This window comes from Podarcis liolepis (assembly GCF_965112155.1).
Source record: "Podarcis liolepis genome assembly, chromosome: 6".
Taxonomy (NCBI): domain Eukaryota; kingdom Metazoa; phylum Chordata; class Lepidosauria; order Squamata; family Lacertidae; genus Podarcis; species Podarcis liolepis.
In genome coordinates this window covers 15,189,831-15,215,243 of record NC_139559.1, presented here as the reverse complement: position 1 = coordinate 15,215,243, position 25,413 = coordinate 15,189,831, and the positions used below count along the sequence as shown (strand labels likewise).

Sequence of the window (25,413 nt, the reverse complement as noted above, 5' to 3'; positions counted from 1 at the left end):
GGGGGGGGGGGGAGAGAGTTGGAAGAGAGGTGGAAAGAAGAGCTAATTTGTCTGTGGTTAGGGGGCGCAATCTGGACGGTTCTGCCAGGGGCACAAGATCACCTAGCTACAGCTCTGGTTAGAATCCCCGCAACGGGTTGAGCTCCTGTCGCTCTGTCCCAGCTCCTGCCAACCTAGCAGTTCGAAAGCACACCAGTGCAAGTATATAAATAGGTATCGCTGTGGTGGGAAGGTAAACGGCGTTTCCATGCGCTCTGGTTTCCATCACGGTGTTCCGTTGCGCCAGAAGCTGTTTAGTCATGCTGGCCACATGACCCAGAAAGCTGTCTGTGGACAAACACCGGCTCCCTCAGCCTGAAAGCGAGATGAGTGCCGCAACCCCATAGTCACCTTTGACTGGACTTAACTGTCCAGGGGTCCTTTATCTTTCCTAACCCAGTATCCTGTTCTTGCAGTAGCAAACCAGATGCCTACGGGAAGCCCAGAAACAGGACCCAAGTTCAACATCGCTCCCCTCTCTTCCGTATGGTGTTCACCCTGCACTCAGTTCTCAGCTGATGAGACAATTTATTTGGAGGCAAGGAAACTTCAGGCTGGATGCAGGCATACAATAAAGCCTTGGTAGACCTGTTGTCTTTGTCCTTGTGCAGGGGGTTTTCTTGGCAGGGATACTGGAGTGGCTTGCCGGTTCCTGCTCCAGGTGGATCATGTTTGGTCAAAACTCTCCACTATGACCTGTCCATCTTGGGTGGCCCTGCACGGCATAGTTCATAGCTTCTCTGAGTTATTCAAGCCCCTTTGCCACGGCAAGGCAGTGATCCATGAAGGGGAGGCATTCTTAAGGAAATCAGCCCTGAGTGCTCACTGGAAGGACAGATCGTGAAGCTGAGGCTCCAATACTCTGGACACCTCATGAGAAGAGAAGACTCCCTGGAAAAGACCCTGATGTTGGGAAAGATGGAAGGCACAAGGAGAAGGGGACGACAGAGGACGAGATGGTTGGACAGTGTTCTTGAAGCTACCAGCATGAGTTTGACCAGACTGCAGGAGGCAGTGGAAGACAGGAGTGCCTGGCGTGCTCTGCTCCATGGGGTCACGGAGAGTCGGACATGACTAAACGACTAAACAACAACAGACCTGTTGTATGGACTAGAGCACAGCTCCCATTAGCACTCCCATTCCTTAGAAGTCAGTGAAGAGCAGGCAAATACTTTCCCCACACCTTGATTCAAATGTGACGGAGCCACTGGGAGCCTGGTTAAAGGTGTTGCATACAAGTGTGATTAGTAAGAAAATGAGGAAAGAGGAAGGGCCACATAGTTCAGCGCTTGAGCATCTGCTTTGTAAGCAAAAGGTCCCAGCATCTCAATTCCCAGCACCTCCAGGTATGGCTGGGAAGAGATCCCTTTTTTAATTCATGGAGAGCCAAAGTGGAAAAGTACTGAGCTAAATGGGACAAAGGCCTGGCTAGCTATAAGGCATCTTCCTTTGTTCCTGCGATAGTAAACAGGAAAATAAGGTTGCATTCCTGTACATTACTTACCTGAGTGTCAGTCCCAATGATCTCAGTAAGGGTCTGACTTTTGAATAGACTTGTGTAAAAAAATAGGTAAAGGACCCCTGACAGTTAAGTCCGGTCATGAACGACTCTGGGGTTGCGGAGCTCATCTCGCTTTACTGGCCGAGGGAGCCGGCGTTTGTCTGCAGACAATTTTTCCGGGTCATGTGGCCAGCATGACTAAGTGGCTTCTGGAGAAACCAGAGCAGTGCACGGAAACGCCGTTTACCTTCCCGCCAGAGCGGTACCTATTTATCTACTTGCACTTTGACATCCTTTCGAACTGCTAGGTTGGCAGGAGCAGGGACCGAGCAACGGGAGCTCACCCTCTCACAGGGATTCGAACCGCTGACCTTCCGATCGGTAAGCCCTAGGCTCAGTGGTTTAGACCACAGCGCCACCTGCGTCCCCCAGACTTGTGTAGGATTGCTTTATAAGCCTTTATAAGCCTATACATCCTTGATTTGGGGGTTCACATTATCTCACGAAAGCCACTGGTGCCATCCTGTATCACAACAGCACTCCTTATGCACTCCTTGTTGCGCATGCGTTTGAGGTGGCTGGCGCACGCACAGGGTCAGTGTTCCAACAAATAGACATTGGGTTGCCAAGCTAACCGCATTTCCTAATTCTGGCCTCGTTCAGTCAGGTGCAAACACTCAGAGGCAGAGAGGCTTCTCAGCAAAAGTATTTGCCTTCCCTTTTATAGATTTGCTTCGCTTCTATTTTAGCCCGGCCGGCTTCTCTTCCCTACCTGCCAAAAGGAACTTGAGTGTTTGTTGCTGCTGTTTGTTTTGGACGCTCCAGATGTGCTTTACATACTTACTGGGAACAACTGCAGACACCAGGCAATAATAATAATAATAATAATAATAGTAATAATAAAGATTTAAAAATTTGCACTAAACAACAACAAAAGCTGGCATGTGCGAAGTCAAAACTAGTCCACTGTACAAAGATTAAATTTGCATTTGTTTTCCCATCCACTTTTGGCCTCTAGCTCTGCCCATGCGGCCCTCAAAAGGTTGAAAGAATGGAATGTGGCCCTCGGGCTCCACCTCTGCGTTAAAGGAACAGAGGCCACCTCTGTTGCAATCTTATTGCCATTGTTTCTATTTAAGTTATACTAATAATTCCAATATTTTTAACATCTATGCATATATACATTAGCATGTTCTTTCTTTCTTTCTTTCTTTCTTTCTTTCTTTCTTTCTTTCGTTCTTTCGTTCTTTCGTTCTTTCGTTCTTTCTTAAATCTGTGTCTTCTTTTCTCAAAGTGGCCACCCTGTTTGTGAGTCTGGCGAGTTAGTGGGCCATCAAGTGCCCTAATGGCAAATAACAACAAAATAACATCATGGAAAGAATTGCGTAGTTACAGCTCGATTCCATATATATATCTTCTTTTATTTTATTTTTTAAAGTCTTTTTTCCTGGAAACAAAACAAGCAGTGTCACAAAATTCTCTGTTTTGTTTCAGAAGACGACGGCTGGAACATTTAGATCTGCAAAGAACAATGGAGAACAGTCTGTTAGAAAGAAGTCATTATCCACCATCAGTGACTTTCAAATGCCGTGAGATGCTTTGTTGTACTCATTCCTGCGGTAATGAAGTCTAAAAGTTTTTCCTCCATCTTCTTTGACAGCTCCCTTCCTCCCCACTCCCCAGCAACAAAGCACATCTGCACTCCCCTCTCCCCAGGAATGAGCTGCGGCAAATCAGCTCCTAAATTGAAGCGCTCAAAACCTTTATTTTGAAAAGCTTGAATGGTGTCCATCACAAGTAGGAACCCTGAAAACCTTCCTTTTAAGGCGCTTATGGAATGCTCTTATCTGGTGCGGAGAGAGATTGGGGGGGGGGGAGATGTCAGATTCACGCTCATTTAAATAATTTGACAGCTTCCAAGAAGACATTGATGAGCATCGCATTCAAGTGTCAAAAAAGAAAGATAGAGTAGATGAGCACACAAAAAATAGTAAAAAAAATATTAAAAATCAGGATTTGCATTTAGCTGTTAAATGTAATGCATTATAATCCCATTAACGCTCCAGAAGTTTAGAACCAGGAATAAATTTGCAGTGTGAATGCTTTTGAATTGAAAACTCTCTTGAGCTTCACCTCCCCTCTAGAAATGTGGAGAACATAGGAAGCTGCCTTATATTGAGTCAAACCAGTGATCCACCTTGCTTAGTATTGTCCCATCTTCTGCTGATGCTAAGGAGAATGTCATCTGCCAGGTTTAAGTCATCTGCCAGAAATTCAATATACCATTGAAACAACGCACACAGGAAGGGAACCCAAAGTAGAAATTACGGGTTGTTTTCAGCTAAATTTTACTCAGATTTGACCTATTGAAATGAATTTGCTTAAGTTAGTGATTGATCTTCATTGATTTTAGTGGATCTGTTCCTGAGTAGGACGTGGTTGACTCAATGTTTGCAGTACCAAATTTTAAACACTTCTACAAAGACTGGGGGGCGGGGATGGAACTTGTGGCTCGCATAAAGGGATGACCTACATTTTCTCACATAATCAGAGTACAGTGGTACCTCGGGTTAAGAACTTTATTCGTTCTGGAGGTCTGTTCTTAACCTGAAACTGTTCTTAACCTGAGGTATCACTTTAGCTAATGGGGCCTCCTGCTGCCATAGCCGTGCAATTTCTGTTCTCACCCTGAAGCAAAGTTCTTAACCCGAGGTACTATTTCTGGGTTAGCAGAGTCTGTAACCTGAAGCATCTGTAACCTGAAGCGTCTGTAACCCGAGGTACCACTGTACTGATCTGAGATGCTGTATAGGTGTTCCCTATGGTTACATTTGCCCTACCCCCCCCCCCAGTTTATTGCTGCTTTGGTGAGCTACAGTGACCATGTTTCCATGTAACAGTGAGCCAGGCATGAGGAACCTTTGACCCTCCAGATGTTGCTGAACTACAGTTCCCATCAGCCCCAGCAAGCATGGCCAATGGCCAGGGATGATGGGAGTTGTAGTTCAGCAACCGTGTCCTACCAGATCAAATTTTTATCTGTAGTCTCATCTGAGACGTTGCAGAGCAGACAGTATAGAGCTGGCTGGACCAGTGGTCTCAATATAAGACAGCTTCATATATGTATTCACATGCGCTGGGGGCATGCATGCATAATGTGTAGAACAAATTCACGTGTACGTTCAGCATTGTTGAAATTCAGCACCAAACAAATCTCATCAAGCCTGTTGTTGGTAATTCCTAGTGTTATTTCTTGGGAAGAGCCCAAGGAGGGGAGACTTACAGTACTTTGGTAAAAACATCAGATGCTCCTTTCACCACAAGCAAATGAGGTACGATTGCACAAGCACTTTGAGATTCTGTTTCTTTGCACTCAGCAAACTCTCTGTTTTCTCTCTCTCTCTCTCTTGGCCAAAGAGATCAGGCCTTCCTTTTGATCTGTGTGTACTACTTCCCAGCTAGTTTATTAGCTGGAAAGTAGCAAACAATGCCATCCAGGAGGTCATGTCAGTTTCTTACAAGGCTTGCAGCACAGCATTCGCCCTGCTGGCTCCACAGTTCATTGTGGGGATTACTGCGCAATCTGATTTATAAGAAGGGATCTCTGGGGACATAAGCCACCCACCCCCCCCCCGTATAATTGAGCAGGAAGACTGTTTACACCGAATCACACCAGAATACCAAAGATCAAAGTTGATTGCTATCGCTTGCCAACAGTGCAGAACTTTATCAACCTCCAAGCTTTGGATAGCAGCAATCGCACTAAAATTATGAGGTTGGAACATAACCCGAAAGACTGATCCCTGCCTTGTGCAACCTCCTGTGTGTGTTAAACCACAACCCTCCCAGTTCGCTTTAATCTCCCTATATCCTATCTTCTCTAATGATCCTCATCCTGATTGGAGCACGCCGTAAGCAAAGAGGAGATAGAAATATGACCCTGTAGCAGAACCACCTGTCTGATGAGAGGAAAGGCCAAATCTCTGCATGCAGAAGATCCCCATTTCAGACCTCAGAATCTCCAGGTAAGCATGAGAATGTCCTCAGTCTGAAATCCCAGACAACGCTGAACTAGATGGACTGAGAGCCTCACTTAGTATGAGGCAGCATCCAAAGTTCCTCAGAATTGTATTAACAAACTATGGGGGAAATGAGACAAGGAACTCACGAGATGGAAGAGTGGTAACAAATGCCTTCACCAAATCCAGACATAGCTGACCATCAACTTTTAAGGCTGATTCCAGTCTACTTACAAGTCAAATGTGGTGGTTAGTTCAGCTTTAAATAACAAAGGAAACCTTCTCTGACTTCAGATGGAACTGTTCCGTTTTATTTTGGGTGTTGGAAACCCAAGCAGACTATGAAAAACTCAAAAAGTTTATCTCCAATCTGAACAAATGAGCAACAAAACAAGAAACAAGGACTTACCAACTCCTACATTTTCTCTGCCCTTTCCAGGTACAGCCCATGCCTAAAAGCTCTGTGTCTAAGTGCCCTTTTTTTGTCCCTGTGAAAACCTGCTCTTTAAAACTCAATTGGAGCAAACGGCAATACACAGAAAACCTGAACAGACATCTGCTGCAACCAAGTGCTAAAGAGTGAATTTTCGCAGGGAAAGCTCTGGGGCGAAACAAAACTAAATGCTCAGACACAGAGTTTTTAAGTGTGGATCTGTGCCAGGAAAGAGTGAGGTAAAAGGTAGCTGTGGATGTGTCCTAGGATTCTGAGCAAGTCCAACCTTCCCTTTGTGCCACACTTTAAAGCTCCGTGTCTGAGCGGGTTTTGTTTTCATCCTGGAACTTTCCCCCAGGAAAACGGGTGGTTTGCTGCTGAATCTGAGCAAATGGCAGCTGGGTTTTCCTCAAATTGCAGTTCGCTCCTATTCAGTGGTGAAATGCAGGTTTTCCCAGGGAAAGATCCGGGATGAAAGCAAAAAACACGCTCTGACACAGAGCATTAAAGCCCAGAAGAAGCACGAAAAGAAGTCTGGGTGAGCCCTCAGTGTAAGTAAGAGCAAAGTGCAGATAAACACAGCAACCTTGAACTTCACTTATACTTAAATGATGCCTGCCCTTGACTGTAACTCAGGGAAGAGACTTGGTTGAAGATGGATGGCACAGTGATGATAACCATATTTGGGCATCTACAAACCATGTGATTCCAATCACATGAGGGGAAGAGAGTGGGCCCATGCTTGGTATACCCCCCCCCAAAAAACCCCATCCACATGTTGCAGGGCAGGGAGAGGTCTGAAGTTAAGGGGCTGGCTGAACCTATATAGGCTCCCTTGCAATTCGGAAGCCGGGGCAAACCTAGGAAAGGAGATGTAATTCTTTCAGACTGGATCTGAACACTTGTTCTTTTAACATTTTTTTTTAAAAAAAAAACTCCCATTTTGATTTCTCCCCCCCCCCCAATAGTTATATAGAACTTTTCTTTGGGTGGGGGCATAGTCGCCAACTCCTAGGGGCCAAGGTCTCTTCAGCTCCCCTCAATGAAATATTTGAGGTGGCCCACCAGTTGATTGGGATGCGGGTGGCGTTGTGAGTTAAACCACAGAGCCTAGGGTTTGCTGATCAGAAGGTCGGCGGTTCGAATCCCCACCACGGGCTGAGCTCCCATTGCTCGGTCCCTGCTCCTGCCAACCTAGCAGTTCGAAAGCACGTCAAAAAGTGCAAGTAGATAAATAGGTACCGCTCCGGCGGAAAGGTAAACGGTGTTTCCGTGCGCTGCTCTGGTTCGCCAGAAGTAGCTTAGTCATGATGGCCACATGACCCGGAAGCTGTACGCCGGCTCCCTCGGCCAATAAAGCAAGATGAGCGCTGCAACCCCAGAATCGGTCACGACTGGACCAAATGGTCAGGGGTCCCTTTACCTTTACCAGTTGATTGGCATTGCCATTCAAAGGGTGTGCATGTGCCACATCTTGTGATCAATTATTTGAGGCGGGGCTCAACTGAGGGCCCCCTATATTTAAGTTGGTATCCCTGGTCGGGGGACAATGAAATATACCCACTGCTGGGGGAACCCCCTTCAAGCATGCGGTGCAATCTAGTATGCTTCCGTTCAGACAGCTGGTGACCATTGGACTTGGTGGGGCAGCCAAGGGGGTCACAAGAGACAGGACCAACTTGTTCTGGTTTTCTTTCCATTCTTCTCCCTGTGGACACTTAAGCAATGCAGCAGTAAAAATACAAGTTGGGCTCTGCCTGACCTTGCCCAGGGAACTAGCCTCACACACTCAGAGGTGAAGAATTCAGTGGGGCTTACTCTGAGCTTAGTGGGTACAGAATTGCAGCATCAAACTGTAGATCTAAGGCAGGGATGGGGAACCTGTGATCTTCCAGGAGATGTGGAATTGTAGCTCCCGTTATTCCTGACCACTTGCCATGGTGGCTGGGGCTGATAGGACTTGGGAGTCCAGCAGATTTCCGGACGAAAGGGCAGAAAATGAGCTCTCCAACATTCTGTGCAAACATTGGTTTATTCTAATTCACAGCATCCTCCTGCTATGCTTATTACGTATGTAAGTCCAAAGTGTGGGAAGCCTGACACCCTCTGTTAAATTGCCTTTGCTTTGACCTCTTTTCGATGCAAACAACCTCTTAGAGCAAACCCGCAATTTCTTGCCTTACGTGGCTCGCATTTTATCAAGCATGTTTGGCCTTGGCGCCATCAAGGACGCATCAGATTGCTTCACTGTTTTCATCCTTAACTTTTGAAAATATAATAAAAGGATTTAGAAAGGAAGACAAAAACACACTTCTGAGATATGGGGCAAGTCACTGACCACTGGTTAAAAACAGTACAAGGGTTTTAAAACAGTCTGACAGTATGAATGAAGCTGACATGCTTGCCGACGAAATGAGTTAGGTCTGAATAGTTATACTTTTAATTTATTTTCCAATAATATTAGATAAAATATATGGTCCAGCTTGGTAATATTGCGATGTAAAACATTTCCCAGACAATTCAGAAGAAAGAGTACGTTATGACTAATTTATCAATTTTGGCAAAATCAAAAACTGCTATAATTATTTCCTTGCTACAGACTTTCTGGGTTGCCCCAGCCAGACTAGGCAGCTTCCAACATATATAAAAACGCAATTAAACATTAATTATACAGGGCTGCCTTCAGATGTCTTCTAAAGGTTATATAGTTGTACTCATCTCCTTGACATGTGATGGGAGGGCATTTCACAGGGTGCGTGCCACTACCAATAAGACCCTCTGCCTGGTTCCCTGTAGCTTCACTTCTCACAGTGAGGGAAGCACCAGAAGGCCCTCGGAGCTGGACCTCAGTGTCCGGGTTGAACGATGGGGGTAGAGAGACTCCTTCATAATGATGACATGGTCATTACAAGCAATGAAAATAAAGTAGATTACATTTCCTGGTTATGTTGGACACTTCAAACAACTCTTGGACTCTGGCTGCGTTATAGAAAACATAATATATAGGTTCTAGGCACATGCTGAGTTGACCCAACTATGGTTGTTTTCCTTATTATCGTTATTAATGATTAAATGTATTATTCACCCTTTAGCAATGGGTCCCAGGACAGGTTACAGTGGTACCTCTGGATGCAAACAGGATCCGTTCCGGAGCCCCGTTCGCATCCGGAAGCGAATGCAACCCGTGTCCGTGCATATGTGTGGGTCGCAATCCGCCACTTCTGCGCATGCGCGTGACGTCATTTTGAGTGTCTGCGCATGTGCGAACGGTGAAACATGGAAGTAACACGTTCTTTTACTTCCGGTTCACCACGGAGTTCAACCCGAAAATGCTTGACCCGAAGCTACTTCAACCCGAGGTATGACTGTACAACAATTTAAAATTCAGAATTTAAAAACAGTTAAAACAGATTTCAGTCACAGCACTAGGGTGGACAGGAGTAGGGAGAGGCACTGGCGGAGGAAGAGGGGGGTGGGGGGAGCGCACTGCCTCTGGCACCACGATCTTGGTGGGGTGCCATCGCGGCTGCCCCCCCCCACGCTGGGCACCATGCCCCCGCAGGCGGTGCGCTACACCCCCAGGATGCGCGTCATGCCCCTGCAGGTGGTGTGCCATGCCCCTGGGACATGCACCAGCCACGCCCCTGCCTGCTCTCTGCCCCCGGTGTTGGAGCATGAAGCTCCGCCACTGAGGAGAGGGCACATGATTGCATGTCCTCCTGCCACCCAGGCCCCACATTCAGGAGGACATGAAGAAAGTGCTCTAGTCCCACAGCTCTTTACAGTAGATAGAAAGTGACTGAGCAGTGGGAGGAAAGCAGGTACTTGCAACTATCCACGGAAGACAGAAATGGGCTCAAATCTGTGGTCATGTCCACGTCATGCATTTAAAGTGCATGGCTTGCCCCAAAGAACCATGGGAACTGATGTCTATTGAGGAACTGTTTCTCCGTGAGGAGCAAACTACAGTTCCCATAATTCCTTGAGAGGAAGCCAACCCCTCTCAATGTATGGTATGGATGTGTCAGATATCTGGAATCCCCCTTTGGCTAGAGATCAAATTCAGCTTTTGGGGTTTGCCCCTGCCTTGCGCAAAAGAAAAAAGAAGAAAAAGAGGAGGCCTTCGTGAAAGCAAAGCCAAGGCCAAGTAGAACGGAAGCATCTTTATAACGAACTTACCAACCTGACTCTCCGAGCCAAATTAAGACTTTTCCATTCATACGGGATATCATGGGAACTGGTATGTGTGAACTGAATGCAAATGTTGTTCCCTTCCTCTCCCTCCGATTGCTATTCAGACCTGCTCTTTTCCCCCATGCCAAGGGAAATTTCCAAAAGCGAGTAAACACCCCTGGGGCGAGCCTGCAGCGAGCAGTTGCTGTGACTACGAAACCTGCTTTTCTATCTGTTGCACACATAACTGCCCTCTGAGCCTCGGCTTCTGCAACCATCCGGGGGTGTGGGTGGGTGGGTGGGTGGGTGTGCTCAGCCTTTCGCTTGCATTGAGAAATGGCAACCGTTCTTTTTCTTTCTTTCTTCCCTTCTTTCTTTGTTTTGCAACAGGGACAGAATGAGGCCAAAGGTTGACCTAGCCAGGATATTTCGTAAACTGGCTTGAATGGCGCGCAAGCACTCATTAATGGAACCAGTTAACAGATAAGCTCTTGGGGACGACTAGTTCGCTTCTGAGGACACCCATCTAGGCAACGAGCCAGAAGACACGTTTCCATGCCGTGACGTCAGAGGCGAGCCTCCAGACGGTGGGATGGACTGCGACCCAAGAAGAGTACTTAAGCAAGGAAGCTGCTTTCTGGAAGACCAGAGGTTTGGGACAGAGCTTGTCCCTAAGCAACACCTTACTGCTTGAAAGAACCTGCGAAATCCTCTCCGAGCCTGAGAACAGAGGCAGCTCCGAAAAGGTAAGTATATAACTTGCATTCACTTCTAACCTTGATATAGACACTTTCAGTTTCAGATGACCTCTTCTTTCTCAATCTGATGCTAGGTGCTTCTTGATCATGATCAACCTGTTGGGAGTGACTCACTGCCTGAAACCCTGGTGAGCCACTTGCCATCGGTCCCCAGATGTTGTTGGACTACAACTCTCATCATTCCTAGCCAGCATGGTCAGGGATGATGGGAGTTGTAGTCCAACAACATCTGGGGACCCACAGGTTGAGAACCACTGGTGTAGACAATACTGAGATGGACCGATGCTCTGACTCAGCATAAGGCAGCTTCCTATGTTCCGATCACTGCAAGTATTTTAAACTAAGCTTTCCAACCCAGATCTGTTACACTACATACTGTCTTCCCCCCTCCCAGCCCCCTTCCAGCTTGCAATTCCTATTACGGACCCCCAACCCCGTCCTTGCAAAGAACGGGCGATGCCATCCCAGCCACGGGCACAGAGAAGCGCCACCCCAAAGTTCGTCCAGGGAGACCCGAAGAGCCTGGCGCCAGATGTGAGGGACTTTGTTGAAAGCAACGCTGAGCTCTGCCAGCCGGAAGCTGTCCACATCTGCGATGGCTCAGAGCATGAGAACAAAAGGATCTTGGAGCTCATGGTGGAGGAAGGCATGATTAAGAAGCTTGGCAAATATGAGAATTGGTAAGTGGGGTGTGTTTTGTGCGTATTTGTGTGTGCATGCCGCTGTAGTGAGGGTGGCTGAAGCTTAAGATGGGATCCATTCAGCAGCTGCTGTTTGGTCTGCCTTAAGCCTGGGGTTTGTTGATACCATCAGTTTTAATGTCCCTGCTTGCTAGTTTAATAGAGTGCTGTGCTCAGTGTTTCAACGTAATCGCTCCAGCCTTGCTGATTTATTTTGCTAAGCAGATGGCAGGTTAGTGGTCCAGGATGGTCAGGAGATGTTTCTTAAATGGGACCTAACGTTTGGGGGGGAGGGACAGCTGGGGGGGGAGTTTTGGGAGTGGGGTAGCTTGGGAAAGGTGGCGCATCCTACAACCTCCAACTAGTGCAGGGTGGGAGACCTGTGGTCTTCCAGATGTTGTTGGAAAGCAACACCAATCAGCCCTCAACAGCATGGCGATGTTCAGGGTTGAAGGCAACTGGTGTCCAGCTATATCTTGAGGGTCACAGATTCCCCACCCCAGTCTAAAGGGAGGAGCAGGCGTGTGTGTGTGTGTGTGTGTGTGTGTGTGTGTGTGAGAGAGAGAGAGAGAGAGAGAGAGAGAGAGAGAGAGAGAGGGCGGCTGTGTTGTAAATAATAGTCCTTTCATACTCAAACATCATAGCATGGTAGAGTTGTACTCGAATCTTGTAATTATTAATATCAGGCAGAGCAACCCAAAAACTTTTGTGCCAGACTGGATTGGGTCTCGCCGGATGAAGATGGAGCTCACTTTCCCACCAGCTGCCTGCCAGGCGTGTGGGTTAGTGGAAGTGTTGCTGGAAATCCACAAAACAAGGCTTTCCAGGAAAGGGAGCCAGGTTGGCAGAGCAACCTCCCTGTTCCCCCCACTTCTGCCTCAGCTCCCGTGTGCCGCAGGGCTGCAGATGCGGCAGTGGCTCCTTTGCTCTGCAAAGCCACACCAGGCAGGGAAGGCGTTCAGGATGTTTCCTAAATAGCTGAAGCGCAGGTGTCCTGCTCCTTCTCTCCACAGCTTTTTGGCTCGTACAGATCCGAGGGACGTGGCCAGAATCGAAAGCAAAACTGTCATCGTCACTCAGGAGCAGCGAGACACCATCCCGATCCCGAAGAGTGGGGTGAGCCAGCTGGGAAGCTGGATGTCTGAAGAGGACTTTGAGAAAGCCTTCAGCGTCCGATTCCCTGGGTGCATGAAAGGTGCGAGAGTTTTCTCTATCGCTGTGCCAAATTCCTGCCCTCGAGTTTAGATAATCGTCCTCCTGTGCAAAAGAGGATTCCTTCTAATGTTTTGAGTGCAATAAAAGTTAGCCTCCCCTGTTTTTTAAAATAAAAGAGAAGAGAGGGTTTGGGGTGGTAAGGAGACACGTAAGGTACAGACTCCCAGCTTACATTTACAGTGGTCTTGGTTGCTGTTTTGAAATCCTTTTTCGGCTTCTCTTTTGCAGGGCGCACCATGTATGTCATCCCTTTCAGCATGGGGCCCATTGGCTCCCCTATATCCAAGTTTGGGATTGAGCTGACAGATTCTCCTTATGTGGTGGCCAGCATGAGGATCATGACTCGGATGGGGACGTCTGTCCTAGAGGCCCTGGGCAACGGGGAATTTGTGAAATGCCTCCATTCAGTTGGGTGCCCTTTGCCATTGAAAAGTAAGCCATTCTCAGTGCAAAGTCTTTGTTACTTTATGGTCCTGGATGCTTTACTATACAGGGTTGCCAGGCAGCTCGTCATCCCGATGGACCAGAAATTGCTCACTGAAGATGCTTTGGAACAGCTGGGTTTCTTTTTAATGTTCTCCCAGATCTTTTTTCTGCAGATTCAGTGCCATCTGGTCTTACAGAAAATGGAGAGAGTTTTGCCTACCTCTCTGTCAAACAGAATGTTTCAAGAAGAATTAACTGTTTTCCAAAACCACTAGTTGCTGATATTGCTGCTGTTAGCTGTGCAGACAGCACTATAGTGACACCTAGTGCTGGAAAACAAACATTGAAATTAAGTTTTGGTACAGTAAGACTGCCTGCAGGGGTTACATTCTGGGGATCGTGCCTAAAGCTAAAATCTCATACAGTCAAAACGCTTTGGATTCAAAGGCAGGTGGGATTGCCAAAATCATTTTCCCCAGAACTCCACCCCCTTTTAAATTTATATATATTTTTGCCACATGCATAAAGCTGAATGCGCACAAGTTGTCAGCTTACTGTGTACCAAACAAAAGTAAAAGAAATATGCATGTGGTCCAGTTTTAAAAGGATGCATCTTAAAAGAAGGAGAAGGTTGCACTTTTATACAGGTCACCAATCCCAATAAATAACGTGTTTTGCTTAATTTCTTTCGTAGAGCCTCTGGTAAATAACTGGCCCTGTAACCCAGATCTGACTCTGATTGCTCACATCCCGGATCACAGAGAGATCATTTCCTTTGGAAGCGGCTATGGAGGAAATTCCCTCCTGGGAAAGAAGTGCTTTGCTCTCCGGATCGCCAGCAGGATCGCCAAGGAAGAGGGCTGGCTTGCCGAACACATGCTGGTAGGGGAAAGTTTTAACAATAAATGTGTTGCTTGCACTGGTGTTGTTGCAACCGAAGGCACAGTGAACGGCAGTAAACGCCTTCATTTCTATGGAACAAGAAAGAGCTTGAAGGCATGGGTGGGATGTCCACAGCTAAAAAAATCATGGCTCAGCAGTGAGATCCTTCAATTGGTGATACTCGGCAAGTCACTCTCACTCAGCCTCAGTTCTCCATCTGTTAAATGGGAACAATCATATTGACTAACCTTGAAGTTTTTTGGGAATGTTTGAGATTCTCTGATTTTCCCTAGTCTTAGGACATACGTGTTGTTACATGCCATAAGGAGAGAAGGGCAGGAGGAAAGCAGACCTCTATTTAATCTTATAGGGGTTCTTATACAGGGGCTCTCTCTTCATATAGGGACTAGATCAGAGCCTGTTCAATAGTAGCAGTAATATATTTAAATACAGAAAACCTGTGTGTAGTGGCTGGAGTGTTGGGCAGGTCCAAAATCCTCAGTCAGTGGGCCAGTGATTCTCTGTCAGCCTAAACCCGCAGGGTTGTTGTGGAGGCAGCCAAGGGGAGAGCACGGGGTACTGCCCTGACCCTGAAGGAAGAGCAGAGCAGAATGCTAAATACCTAAACAGAGACTAAATGGGGTTGAGAAGTCCATATTCTCCAGGGATTGCAAATTGTGCACAATTTTACCATGTTCTAAAATCAAATATTATATTTCCTCCATGACATTTCAGAGCTTCATTTGGTAGCTTTGCTCTTCAGTTTGAAAAAGTCCCGCAGTGGTTCAGAGATTAGCTGGCTTATTACTTATGCTTTGCAGTCGTTAATATTACTGTTTTGGCCTGAATATAAGCTTCACTCCTGCCCCCCTCCAAATTCTGAACTCGAAAAGTTAAAGTGTCGCTTAAATCCGCGACCTTACGAAAATTGGCTTTTACAAGATCGCTGCTGAAACAGACATACGGTAAAACAGAACGGGTGTGAGTGCCTGTGGGATTTTAAGGGAGCAGCTTAAATTCGGGTATTGTCTTTTTTTCTCTCCCCCTCCCCCCCATGAATTTTAAAGGTGCGGCTTATATTTGGGTGCAGCGTATATTTGGGCCAATACGGTATTGTTGTCAGCTGCATGGCACTCTTTAAGAGAGTGGGGTTTTTTCTCCCCTAAATAGATATTGGGTATCACAAATCCGGAAGGTGAAAAGAAATATTTTGCTGCAGCCTTCCCAAGTGCATGTGGAAAAACCAACTTGGCCATGATGAGCCCAACTCTGCCAGGGTGGAAAATCGAGTGTGTTGGGGATGATATTGCTTGGATGAAATTTGATGACCAAGGTAATCTCTTTAGCATCCAAGTGGGGATTTAGCCAGGGATGTTGATGTTTGAGATCAGTGGCTGAAAGCAGCAGTTGAGCCAATAGCAAAAGTTGGGTGAGGTAGACAGTTTCTGTTGGCTATTTGCAGTTGAGTAGCGCTGCAGAGAGCTTGCTAGGGAGACCATGCATAACAAGGAACTCAAAAAAACTTTAACAAGGTTTTAATAACAAAAACTCCTTTTACACTAAAGATAACAACAACAAACATGACCCACCCTATCCCCCAGGGTAATGAGAGAGCTAGGTGCTGCTCCTTATATACTATGCCCAAATGCTGACACAGCTTAATTAACACAGCCTAGCAGCACCTGCTATGTTTCACAGCTGCAAGACTGGGTCTCGTTATTTGCCCTGGCCCTTAAAGACATACACAACTTGTGAAACAATAATGAACCTTCACATTTTAAAGTGACCATTCAACAGTTTCTTGCTCCCATCTGGTATGGGGAAGTGCCACAGTTTCTTGTTGGCAAACTCAATCTGACTTCGCTATGGTGAAACAGCCTTGTGATCTTTCAAGAGGTTTCCAGGCCATGTGTTCGCATGACCCAAGAAAACTTTCTAAAGCGAATTGATCAAATATGCATTGGCTGCAACATGGACACATGTTGAAAGAACCATGTATCTGGTTCACCATGTCAATGCAGTGAAGACCACTTCACTGAATAAAAAAACACACTGATAATGTTTGTGTGAACAGACTGTACTTGCTATCAGGAAAGTCAGATGATGGAAGAACAGATATTTTCCTACTCACAACTTCCGGTAGTTAGGGGCACTTGCTTTAGCTTGTTTCTGAGGCTGATTTCACACATGCTTCTCAAATTATTTTCATTTTTACACCCTCTCTTCCTCCCACATGTAACAAGAAATGCAGCGTTAAGTATATTTGTATTGGGCTCTTAAATAATCTGGTAGCGGTTCAGAAATGTGGGATAGCTCAGTTGGCAGAGCATGAGAACTCTTAATCTTTGGGTTGTGGGTTCGAGACCCATGTTGGGCAAAAGATTCCTGCATTGCAGGGGGTTGAGCTAGATGACCCTCAGGGGTCCCCTCCAACTCTACGACTCACAGTGGCATTTTGAACTTCTCACATTTTTTGTGGCCCCTTCGTTTGAAGCGATCAGATAAAATGCATTTTTACCCTCCCTCCCATCACTTTTCCAATACAACTGTACCCACTTTGGAACAGCTTGTTCTTACATTTCTCCCCCCCCCCAATATTTATTATTATTTTTTTCCAAATGTCTTAAACACAATACAGCTTAACAGTATTATTCTCCTTTCAATCTATATTGTATCCGAATTAACTTCCCTCCACCCCTCTTCTGGCTTCTCTACGTTGCTCTTACTTAATTGTGATTAATATATGTTGTTGCTGTTTAGTCATGTCCGACTCTTCGTGACCCCATGGACCAGAGCACACCAGGCACTCCTGTCTTCCACTGCCTCCTGCAGTTTGATCAAACTCATGCTGGTAGCTTTGAGAACACTGTCCAACCATCTCATCCTCTGTCGTCCCCTTCTCCTTGTGCCTTCCATCTTTCCCAGCATCAGGGTCTTTTCCAGGGAGTCTTCTCTTCTCATGAGGTGGCCAAAGTATTGGAGCCTCAGCTTCACGATCTGTCCTTCCAGTGAGCACTCAGGGCTGATTTCCTTAAGAATGGAGAGGTTTGATCCTCTTGCAGTCCATGGGACTCTCAAGAGTCTCCTCCAACACCATAATTCAAAAGCATCAATTCTTCAGCGATCAGCCTTCTTTATGGTCCAACTCTCGTTGTATATGTATGTATACAATATATACATATATGTGTATATATATATATACTCTGGCTTCTCCTCAGATCGTATAAATCTTTCGCCTTTTGTTCTTACATTTCAAAGCCGTTCGTGAAGTGTGTGTGCAAAGTCTTGTCAGTTTCACCATTGCCGAGAAAACCAGCAACCCACTCACCCGCTCTTTTTTCCTGTCACCCTTCCTTCTTCTGCTTCAGGATGTGGAAAGAGAGCGAATATATTTTTAACCCTCCAGTAAAACCATGTATGTGCTGTTACAAAAAAGAAACGGATAAGGCTTTCTCCTAACTTCAATATTTTTTTCTCCCCCTGGAGGGTGGCAATTAGGAAAAAAAAATAGCAGTGGTTTAGGCTTGAAGGATACCTACAGTATGACATTGCATCCAAGTTTAGCCCCATGCAAGATAAGCAGGTGGGGAAATATTGTCTCCTGCAGAGCAGTGACATTTAAAGAGGGAATATCTCAGAAACACATGTAGTATCCATTAATTGATACAGGGAAGAATCCCAAGTGAGTGCTAATTAGAGCGCTTTAAAATGCATTTGCAGTTTTGGCATAACCAGATGGGAACCATCAGCAGTGGCTCCAAAGTTGAGAAGCCTGAAAATAGTATTTGTGAGCGGAGGAGCAGAAGAGTTTTGTTAAAGAGTTGGAAAGGATCGAAGGAGGAATGGGTGTGTATTGGAGAGGGGGGGAGTGACTGAAGCAGAGACAAGGTCTCCAAACCTCACATCACTTCTAAAATCCTCCAGGTAACCTCAGAGCCATCAATCCAGAGAATGGCTTCTTCGGAGTGGCTCCTGGGACGTCAGTGAAAACAAACCCCAACGCTATGAAGACCATACGGAAGAACACCATCTTCACCAACGTGGGAGAAACCAGTGATGGAGGCGTGTACTGGGAAGGCATGGAAAAGCAGTTTGCGCCCGGGGTGACGCTCACTTCGTGGAAAAACAAGGAATGGACAGCCAAGAGCGGTACAATTAACTCCAGTTAACGGCTCCCTGTTTCTTTTATTGCCATTGCATTTTCGGTTAATGGTGCCACTATAAATATCTGTTATATTTGCACAGGGGAACCTTGTTCCCACCCCAATTCCCGGTTCTGCTCTCCTGCCAACCAGTGCCCCATTATCGACCCTGCCTGGGAGGCTCCGGAAGGAGTGCCAATCGAGGGGATCATATTTGGAGGACGGAGACCCGAAGGTAAGAGTCTCAAAAGGGGGCTGTCTGTTCTATTTAATAATAATAATAATAATAATAACTAATAACTAATAACTAATAATAATTAATAATAATTTATTATTTATACCCCGCCCATCTGGCTGGGCTTCCCCAGCCACTCTGGGCAGCTTCCAAAAAAAATATTAAAATACTGTAATACATCAAACATTAAAAGCTTCCCTAAACAGGGCTGCCTTCAGATGTCTTCTAAAAGTCTGGTAGTTGTTGTTCTCTTTGACATCTGGTGGGAGGGCGTTCCACAGGGCGGGCGCCACTACCGAAAAGGCCCTCTGCCTGGTTCCCTGTAACTTGGCTTCTCGCAGTGAGGGAACCACCAGAAGGCCCTCAGTGCTGGACCTCAGTGTCCGGGTAGAACGATGGGGGTGGAGTTGGTCCTTCAGATATACTGGACCGAGGCCGTTTGTGCTTATTTGCTGCATTTACATAGGATGCCCATACAAAAATTACCTGGGTATCTATTAGATGTTACAGTGGAACCTCGGTTCCCAAATGTTTTGTTCTTGAACGCGGAAAACCCAGCAGTAAATGCTTCTGTTTTCAAACGTCTTCCAAAACCTGAATATCCAGCGCAGCTTCTGCTGAGTGCAAGAAGCTCTTGCAACCAATGGGAAGCCATGCCTTGGTTTTCGAACATTTCAGAAGCTGAATGGGCTTGCAGAATGGATTTAATTCAAGAATCGAGGTACCACTGTACCACCAAATACACAGTGCTGCATCAGGTGTAAATTCTTTTGCAAACTATCCTGAAATCCATTTTTTAATTATTATTACAAAAATATAAACCAATAAATAAATGCCAAGGTGAGGGTGAAACTTGGATACATGGCTCCCATTTTCGGTATTTTTGTCTATGAATTTGGGATATGACTCTTGGGATATGAATCTATGAATTTCAATTTTGCTCAGTTCCTAATTTTTCCAGACTTCAGTTCTCATTTCTGCATCTGTTTGCATTTATTAAAAATAATCCTCATGAAAGTTCATTAGCAGTTTAGTGACCATTTCGCTTAATAAAATGCATTTCGGCACGTTATTTTCACCAACATGTGCACACACTAACAGAGGCGATGATTTTTTGCACGCATTTTTATTTGCAGAACTGAGTTGCAAAATTCAGCAAAGTGCAGTTTCCAAAGAATAGCTGCGTTTTGGTCTGCATATAGTTTGGGGAAGTGCGCATTAGGTATGTCTGCATTAAAAATGCTAGCCAGACCAAGTACAGTGGTGCCCCGCAAAACGAATGCCTCGCAAGACGGAAAACTCGCTAGACGAAAGAGTTTTCCATTTTGAAGGTGCTTCGCAAAACGAATCTCCTATGGGCTTGCTTCGCAAGACGACAATGTCTTGCGAGTTCCTGCTGGTTTCCCCCCCTCCCCCCTTTTTCTAAGCCGCTAAGCCGCTTATCAGCTGATCCGATCAGCAGATAAGCCGCTAAAAGCAGCTAAAAGCCGCTAATAGCGCTAATAGCGGTAAGCCGCTTATCAGCTGATCCGATCAGCAGGTAAGCTGCTAAAAGCCGCTAATAACGCTAAGCCGCTTATCAGCTGATCCGATCAGCAGATAAGCCGCTAAAAGCCTCTAAAAGCCGCTAATAGCGCTAAGCCGCTTATCAGCTGATCCGATCAGCAGATAAGCCGCTAAAAGCCTCTAAAGGCGCTAATAGCGCTAGTCCGCTAATCCTTCAATGGGCTTGCTTCGCAAGACGAAAAAAACCGCTAGACGAAGAGAATCACAGAATGGATTCTTTTCGTCTTGCGAGGCACCACTGTTCCATCCCTAGTGCAGAGTAATGCTTAAGCTGCAATCCATGAGGATGTGTCAGGATGCTGGGAGCACATACAGCCTCTTTAGTGAGGAGGGACCAGGGAAAGTGGCAAATGCTCACCACCCGCTGGACCCTCTTCCTACCCTTGTCACTGCTCAACAGTTGCTTTAAAGAGGCAAAGGCCATTGGTAACCTAAACATCCCTCCCTGATTCCTTGTATCTTAAGATAGCCTAGCCTCTTGATGGAACTGTTTAAGGTCTGAATGGGCTAGATAAACCACAAGAAGGAAGGATATGCCGTAATCCTAAACTCACAAATTGCTAGCTCCACACCTGCTGCTGCAGTGTTGGAAAGCATCAAAATTCATTATGTGTGGCATTGCCAACCTTTAAATCAGGGTGGTCCAACCCACAGGTCGCAAGAAGCCTATAAGGCCTTTATTGGCGACCCTCAGCAATGTTAAAGAAGAGACTAGATTCAGGTAGGTAGCCGTGTTGGTCTGACGCAGTAAAAAAAATATCAAAAAAGCTTATACCCAAAACTACTTAATTGGTCTCTAAGGTGGACAATTTTTAATTTTTTTTAAAGAAGAGATATTAAACATAAAGCATAATTATATATTTTTGGGCAATGCGCATATAACTGTGTATTAAATTTGTTTCATAGTTAAAGATATTAAATCTAATAATTGTATATTTAATTTTATATATATATATATAACTCCTGTCGCGTCCGCTTCATGTTGCGTCTTTTTGTGTTACGTCCCACGGCAACCCAGAAGTACCGGAATGGGTTACTTCCGGGTTTCGCCGCTCACACATGCACAGAAGTGCTAAATTGCGCCACGCGCATGCACAGACATAGCACCTCGAGTTGCGGGCATTTCACGTTATAGACAGGCCTCTGGAATGGATCCCGTCCATAACACAAGGTACCACTGTAATTGTGTATATTAAATACAGTGGTACCTCGGTTTTCAAGCATCTCAGAAGCCGGGCGTTTTGGTTTTCAAACGCCAAAAACCCAGAAGTAATTGCTTCTGTTTTCAAACACTCTTCAGAAGTCAAACGGTTTCCACTGCATGTTTTTCGGTTTTTCCAATTGAACTTGCAGCTAGCCCTTTGCGCCTTGGTTTTCAAACATTTCAGAAGTCAAACAGTCTTCTGGAACGGATTACGTTCGAGAACCGAGGTACCACTGTAATGCTAAATATATTGCAAACACTGATGTGGAATTTTAATTCAGTGTGTGTGGCCCGCGGGCTCTGTGTCAAAGTACTCTTGCGGCCCATTTGGTATGGAAAGTTGGACTGCCCTGTTCTAAATATTACAGCTGTTCCTGTTCTCCCCAGGTGTGCCTCTGGTCTACGAGGCCCTTAACTGGCAGCACGGAGTATTCGTAGGTGCAACGATGAGATCAGAAGCAACAGCTGCCGCTGAACATAAAGGTAAGTCAGGCTATAATAACGCTTCCAGCCCGTCTCATTATTTTCACCTGGAAATTGCTGACACTTAGTTGCTGGAACTTATTTCCTTTCTCTCTTAGTGTGAATATGTTGATGGCAGTGTAGCCGTTGTGAGTAATTAGGGCTGGTGAAAAGATCTTATGGCTCCAAGGTCTGGAGAAATTTGCAATTTACTAGTTTAGGGGTGCGAGGCAGGGACTTAATGATGTTGCTTCTTCAGTGTTTGTGAGACCCAAGTTACCCATTGGCAGCCCATGAGCCAAACTTCGCTCTCCCACGGTTGTTGTCCCACACAGGCAAAAGGATTTGGGGCTTGCCAGTAGTAGGCTTTCGTGCAAATTTGGACTGGGGTGTTGAAACACACACTCCTTTTCATTGTGGCCCTCTGACAATGAAGTGTCTGATCGGACACCTAAAATAATAGCTTCATTTGGCTGCATGGTAGCTCTTAAGCACTGACATCTTGGTTCATGAACCAACCCCAAAAACTGCTGTGTCCAGACCAGTTTGGAGGAGAGAGTTGCTGTTCTTTTTCTTTTGCACGATCCAGACAAAGCTAAAAATGCAGACAACCTTGAAATAAATTAAGATGTCTTGTATATTTCAGCTGGAAATAAGTAGGTGCAACGTTGTGAGGTTCTGGGTGGGGAGTTGATGCAGAGCCTTAAAGACTGCAGCCCTGGTCTGGCCATAGTCTCAGGGCCAAGATAAGCTTCTGGTTTCAGTCACCTGCTCAGTGCTCTTTTGCTTTGGTTCGCATCCTCTGTTCTGCCTGGGCAGCCCAAAGTGCACCCAGGTGCCAGCTCATTGGACCCCTGCTTTGTTTGCTTTGTGCAAGGCTGCCCATGCTGCAGACCCGCCAGTGAGCTGCAACTGGTTTTGCTCATGACAAACATTCGGATTAAGCCATTAACGCTGTACCAATGCACATGGCTACACCTGCTTCTGTTTGCGGTAGTCAGCTTATGCCAGGAGTCAGCTAACTTTTTCAGCAGGGGGCTGGTCCACTGTCCCTCAAACCTTGTGGGGGGCCAGACTATATTTTTTTGGGGGGGAAATTAACGAATCCCTATGCCACACAAATAACCCAGAGATGCATTTTAAATAAAAGGACACATTCTACTCGTGTAAAAACACGCTGATTCCCGGACCGTCCGTGGGCCGGATTTAGAAGGCGATTGGGCCAGATTCAGCCCCCGGGCCTTAGTTTGCCTACCCATGGGCCTAAGGTCACCCAGCAAGCTTCATGGCAGAGAGGGGATTCAAACCGTGGTCTCCCAGGTCCTAGTCCAATACTCTAACCATTACGCCACACTGGATCTCAGGTTGACTGACTGAAATTGAACCTGGCCATACTTGGGATGGAACCTGGGACCTTTTGCATGCATAGCACTTGCTGTGTCACTGAACCACGATGGGCATTCCCCAGTCAACCGTAGAATCGATGGTGCTCTGAATGTGGGCAAGAAAGACCCTCATAACACAATCTCCCTCCCCCTCTCCCTGCAGGCAAGATCATCATGCACGACCCCTTTGCCATGCGGCCTTTCTTTGGCTACAACTTTGGCCAGTACCTCTCCCATTGGCTCAGCATGGCGCACCGGCCTGCTGCAAAACTGCCCAAGATCTTCCACGTCAACTGGTTCCGGAAAGACAAGCAAGGGCGGTTCCTGTGGCCTGGCTTTGGCGAGAACTGCCGCGTGCTGCAGTGGATGTTCAACCGAATTCGGGGAGATGCGAGTGCGCAGCTGACAGCCATCGGCTACGTCCCTGATGACACGGGCTTGAACTTGAAAGGCTTGGAAGGTGTTGACACACAGGAACTGTTTGCCCTTTCCAGAGACTTCTGGGAAAAGGAAGTGGAAGAAATCAAGAAGTATTTTGAAGAGCAAGTCAACGCTGACCTCCCCTACGAGATGGAAAGAGAAGTTATTGCTCTGGAGCAGAGAATAAAGCAGCTGTAACTGATCAAAGCCGTATTTGTGGCTTTGTGGAATGAAATAAATGCTCTCTTTTCTAGTGACCATGTCTGGAAGCACACACACACACACACACACACACACAATGAATTAGGATGCAGAGCTATAACTTCTGTCGGCCCGTTGAAGTTCTCAGGCTTATCAGAAAATCAGCCGCGATAAACTTGATCAGAGTTGTTGCTTAATAAGCTTGTTTCCACTGTTACTGCACTCTGTCCCACGATATCTGCAGTTCTCATGTAACGTCATAAATAATGAGGCAGAGAGGGTGAGAGTCTCTTCCCCACCTAAACCTAAGCAGGTGGAAAGGAGTGACCATGTTACTTCAACTGGACCTGGGAACATGGGCATAGGGAGGGGGGAGGAGCTGCCCCCCTAAATCCTCAAAAAGTATTGAAAAGTATTACAAAAAATCTCAGTTAACTGAGGTTCTGCCTGCCTCCTGTAATGACCCCCCCCCCAAGACAAGAAAAGCCCATGCCTGGGAGCATCCCCTTTGGTTTAATTTCCAACCTTTATCTAAATTTCCAACTGTTAAACATATTTGCTCACATGTTAGACTTTGTGTGTTTTTTATTTGAATCACATGCTCTCAGTGACTGTGGTCGATGCTCAATGTGTTGTGCTTAATACCACTGGCACCTGTCCCTGTGACATCACTGCCCCCAGGTCTCGGATTTGGGCCCTGAAATCTCAGGGTCTGAGGTGCTCTAGGGCTGGCAACCCTGTTGTTGTTGTTGTTTAGTCGCTTAGTCGTGTCCGACTCTTTATGACCCCATGGACCAGAGCACGCCAGGCACTCCTGTCTTCCACTGCCTCCCGCAGTTTGGTCAAACTCATGCTGGTAGCTTCGAGAACACTGTCCAACCATCTCGTCCTCCGTCGTTCCCTTCTCCTTGTGCCCTCCATCTTTCCCAACATCAGGGTCTTTTCCAGGGAGTCTTCTGTTCTCATGAGGTGGCCAAAGTCTTGGAGCCTCAGCTTCAGGATCTGTCCTTCCAGTGAGCACTCAGGGCTGATTTCCTTCAGAATGGATAGGTTGGATCTTCTTGCAGTCCATGGGACTCTCAAGAGTCTCCTCCAGCACCATAATTCAAAAGCATCAATTCTTAGGCGACCAGCCTTCTTTGTGGTCCAGCTCTCACTTCCATACATCACTACTGGGAAAACCATAGCTTTAACTATATGGACCTTTGTCGGCAAGGTGATGGAGGAGGAAAACAAGACGCAGCTACTCTAGCCAGGGTCCAGCACTTCATTCTGAAAATTCAAGGTGTCAGCCCCCCACCCCTTTCCAATTGACTAGCGCAGTACAGTGGTACCTCGGGTTAAGAACTTAATTCGTTTTGAAGGTCTGTTCTTAACCTGAAACTTAACCTGAGGTATCACTTTAGCTAATAGGGCCTCCCGCTGCCGCTGTGCCACCAGCCCGCGATTTCTGTTCTCATCCTGAAGCAAAGTTCTTAACCCGAGGTACTATTTCTGGGTTAGCGGAGTCTGTAACCTGAAGCAGCTGTAACCAGAGGTACCACTGTAAAGGTTTCAGAAACCCCAGATTCTGCAGAAAGAGGAAACACAGACAAACACATTTGTGGTCTAGGGATGATGGCTTCTGCAGGCAACCACCCAGCCTACAAATCTCGTTAAGGGCGGCTTCATG

At 46.3% G+C, this 25,413-nt stretch overlaps 2 protein-coding genes across 3 annotated transcripts in view; both read left to right on the top strand.

The window, feature by feature from the left end:
• Positions 1 to 25,413, top strand: part of RBM38 (RNA binding motif protein 38) — a 193,486-nt gene that overhangs the window by 98,819 nt on the left and 69,254 nt on the right. The window lies entirely within an intron of this gene.
• On the top strand, positions 10,546 to 23,747 carry PCK1 (phosphoenolpyruvate carboxykinase 1). 2 transcript variants are annotated; one of them, XM_083507451.1, is made up of 11 exons: positions 10,546 to 10,911; positions 10,998 to 11,051; positions 11,318 to 11,603; positions 12,617 to 12,798; positions 13,047 to 13,250; positions 13,939 to 14,126; positions 15,297 to 15,459; positions 18,051 to 18,275; positions 18,372 to 18,503; positions 21,661 to 21,756; positions 23,284 to 23,747. In XM_083507451.1, the coding sequence occupies exons 3-11, from the start codon at positions 11,380 to 11,382 to the stop codon at positions 23,736 to 23,738; spliced, it is 1,869 nt and encodes a 622-aa protein (XP_083363577.1). In that variant the 5' UTR covers positions 10,546 to 10,911; positions 10,998 to 11,051; positions 11,318 to 11,379; the 3' UTR covers positions 23,739 to 23,747. The 2 variants fall into 2 exon arrangements, with proteins under 2 accessions (XP_083363577.1, XP_083363576.1); XM_083507450.1 differs by lacking the exon at positions 10,998 to 11,051 and having other exon boundaries at positions 10,547 to 10,911.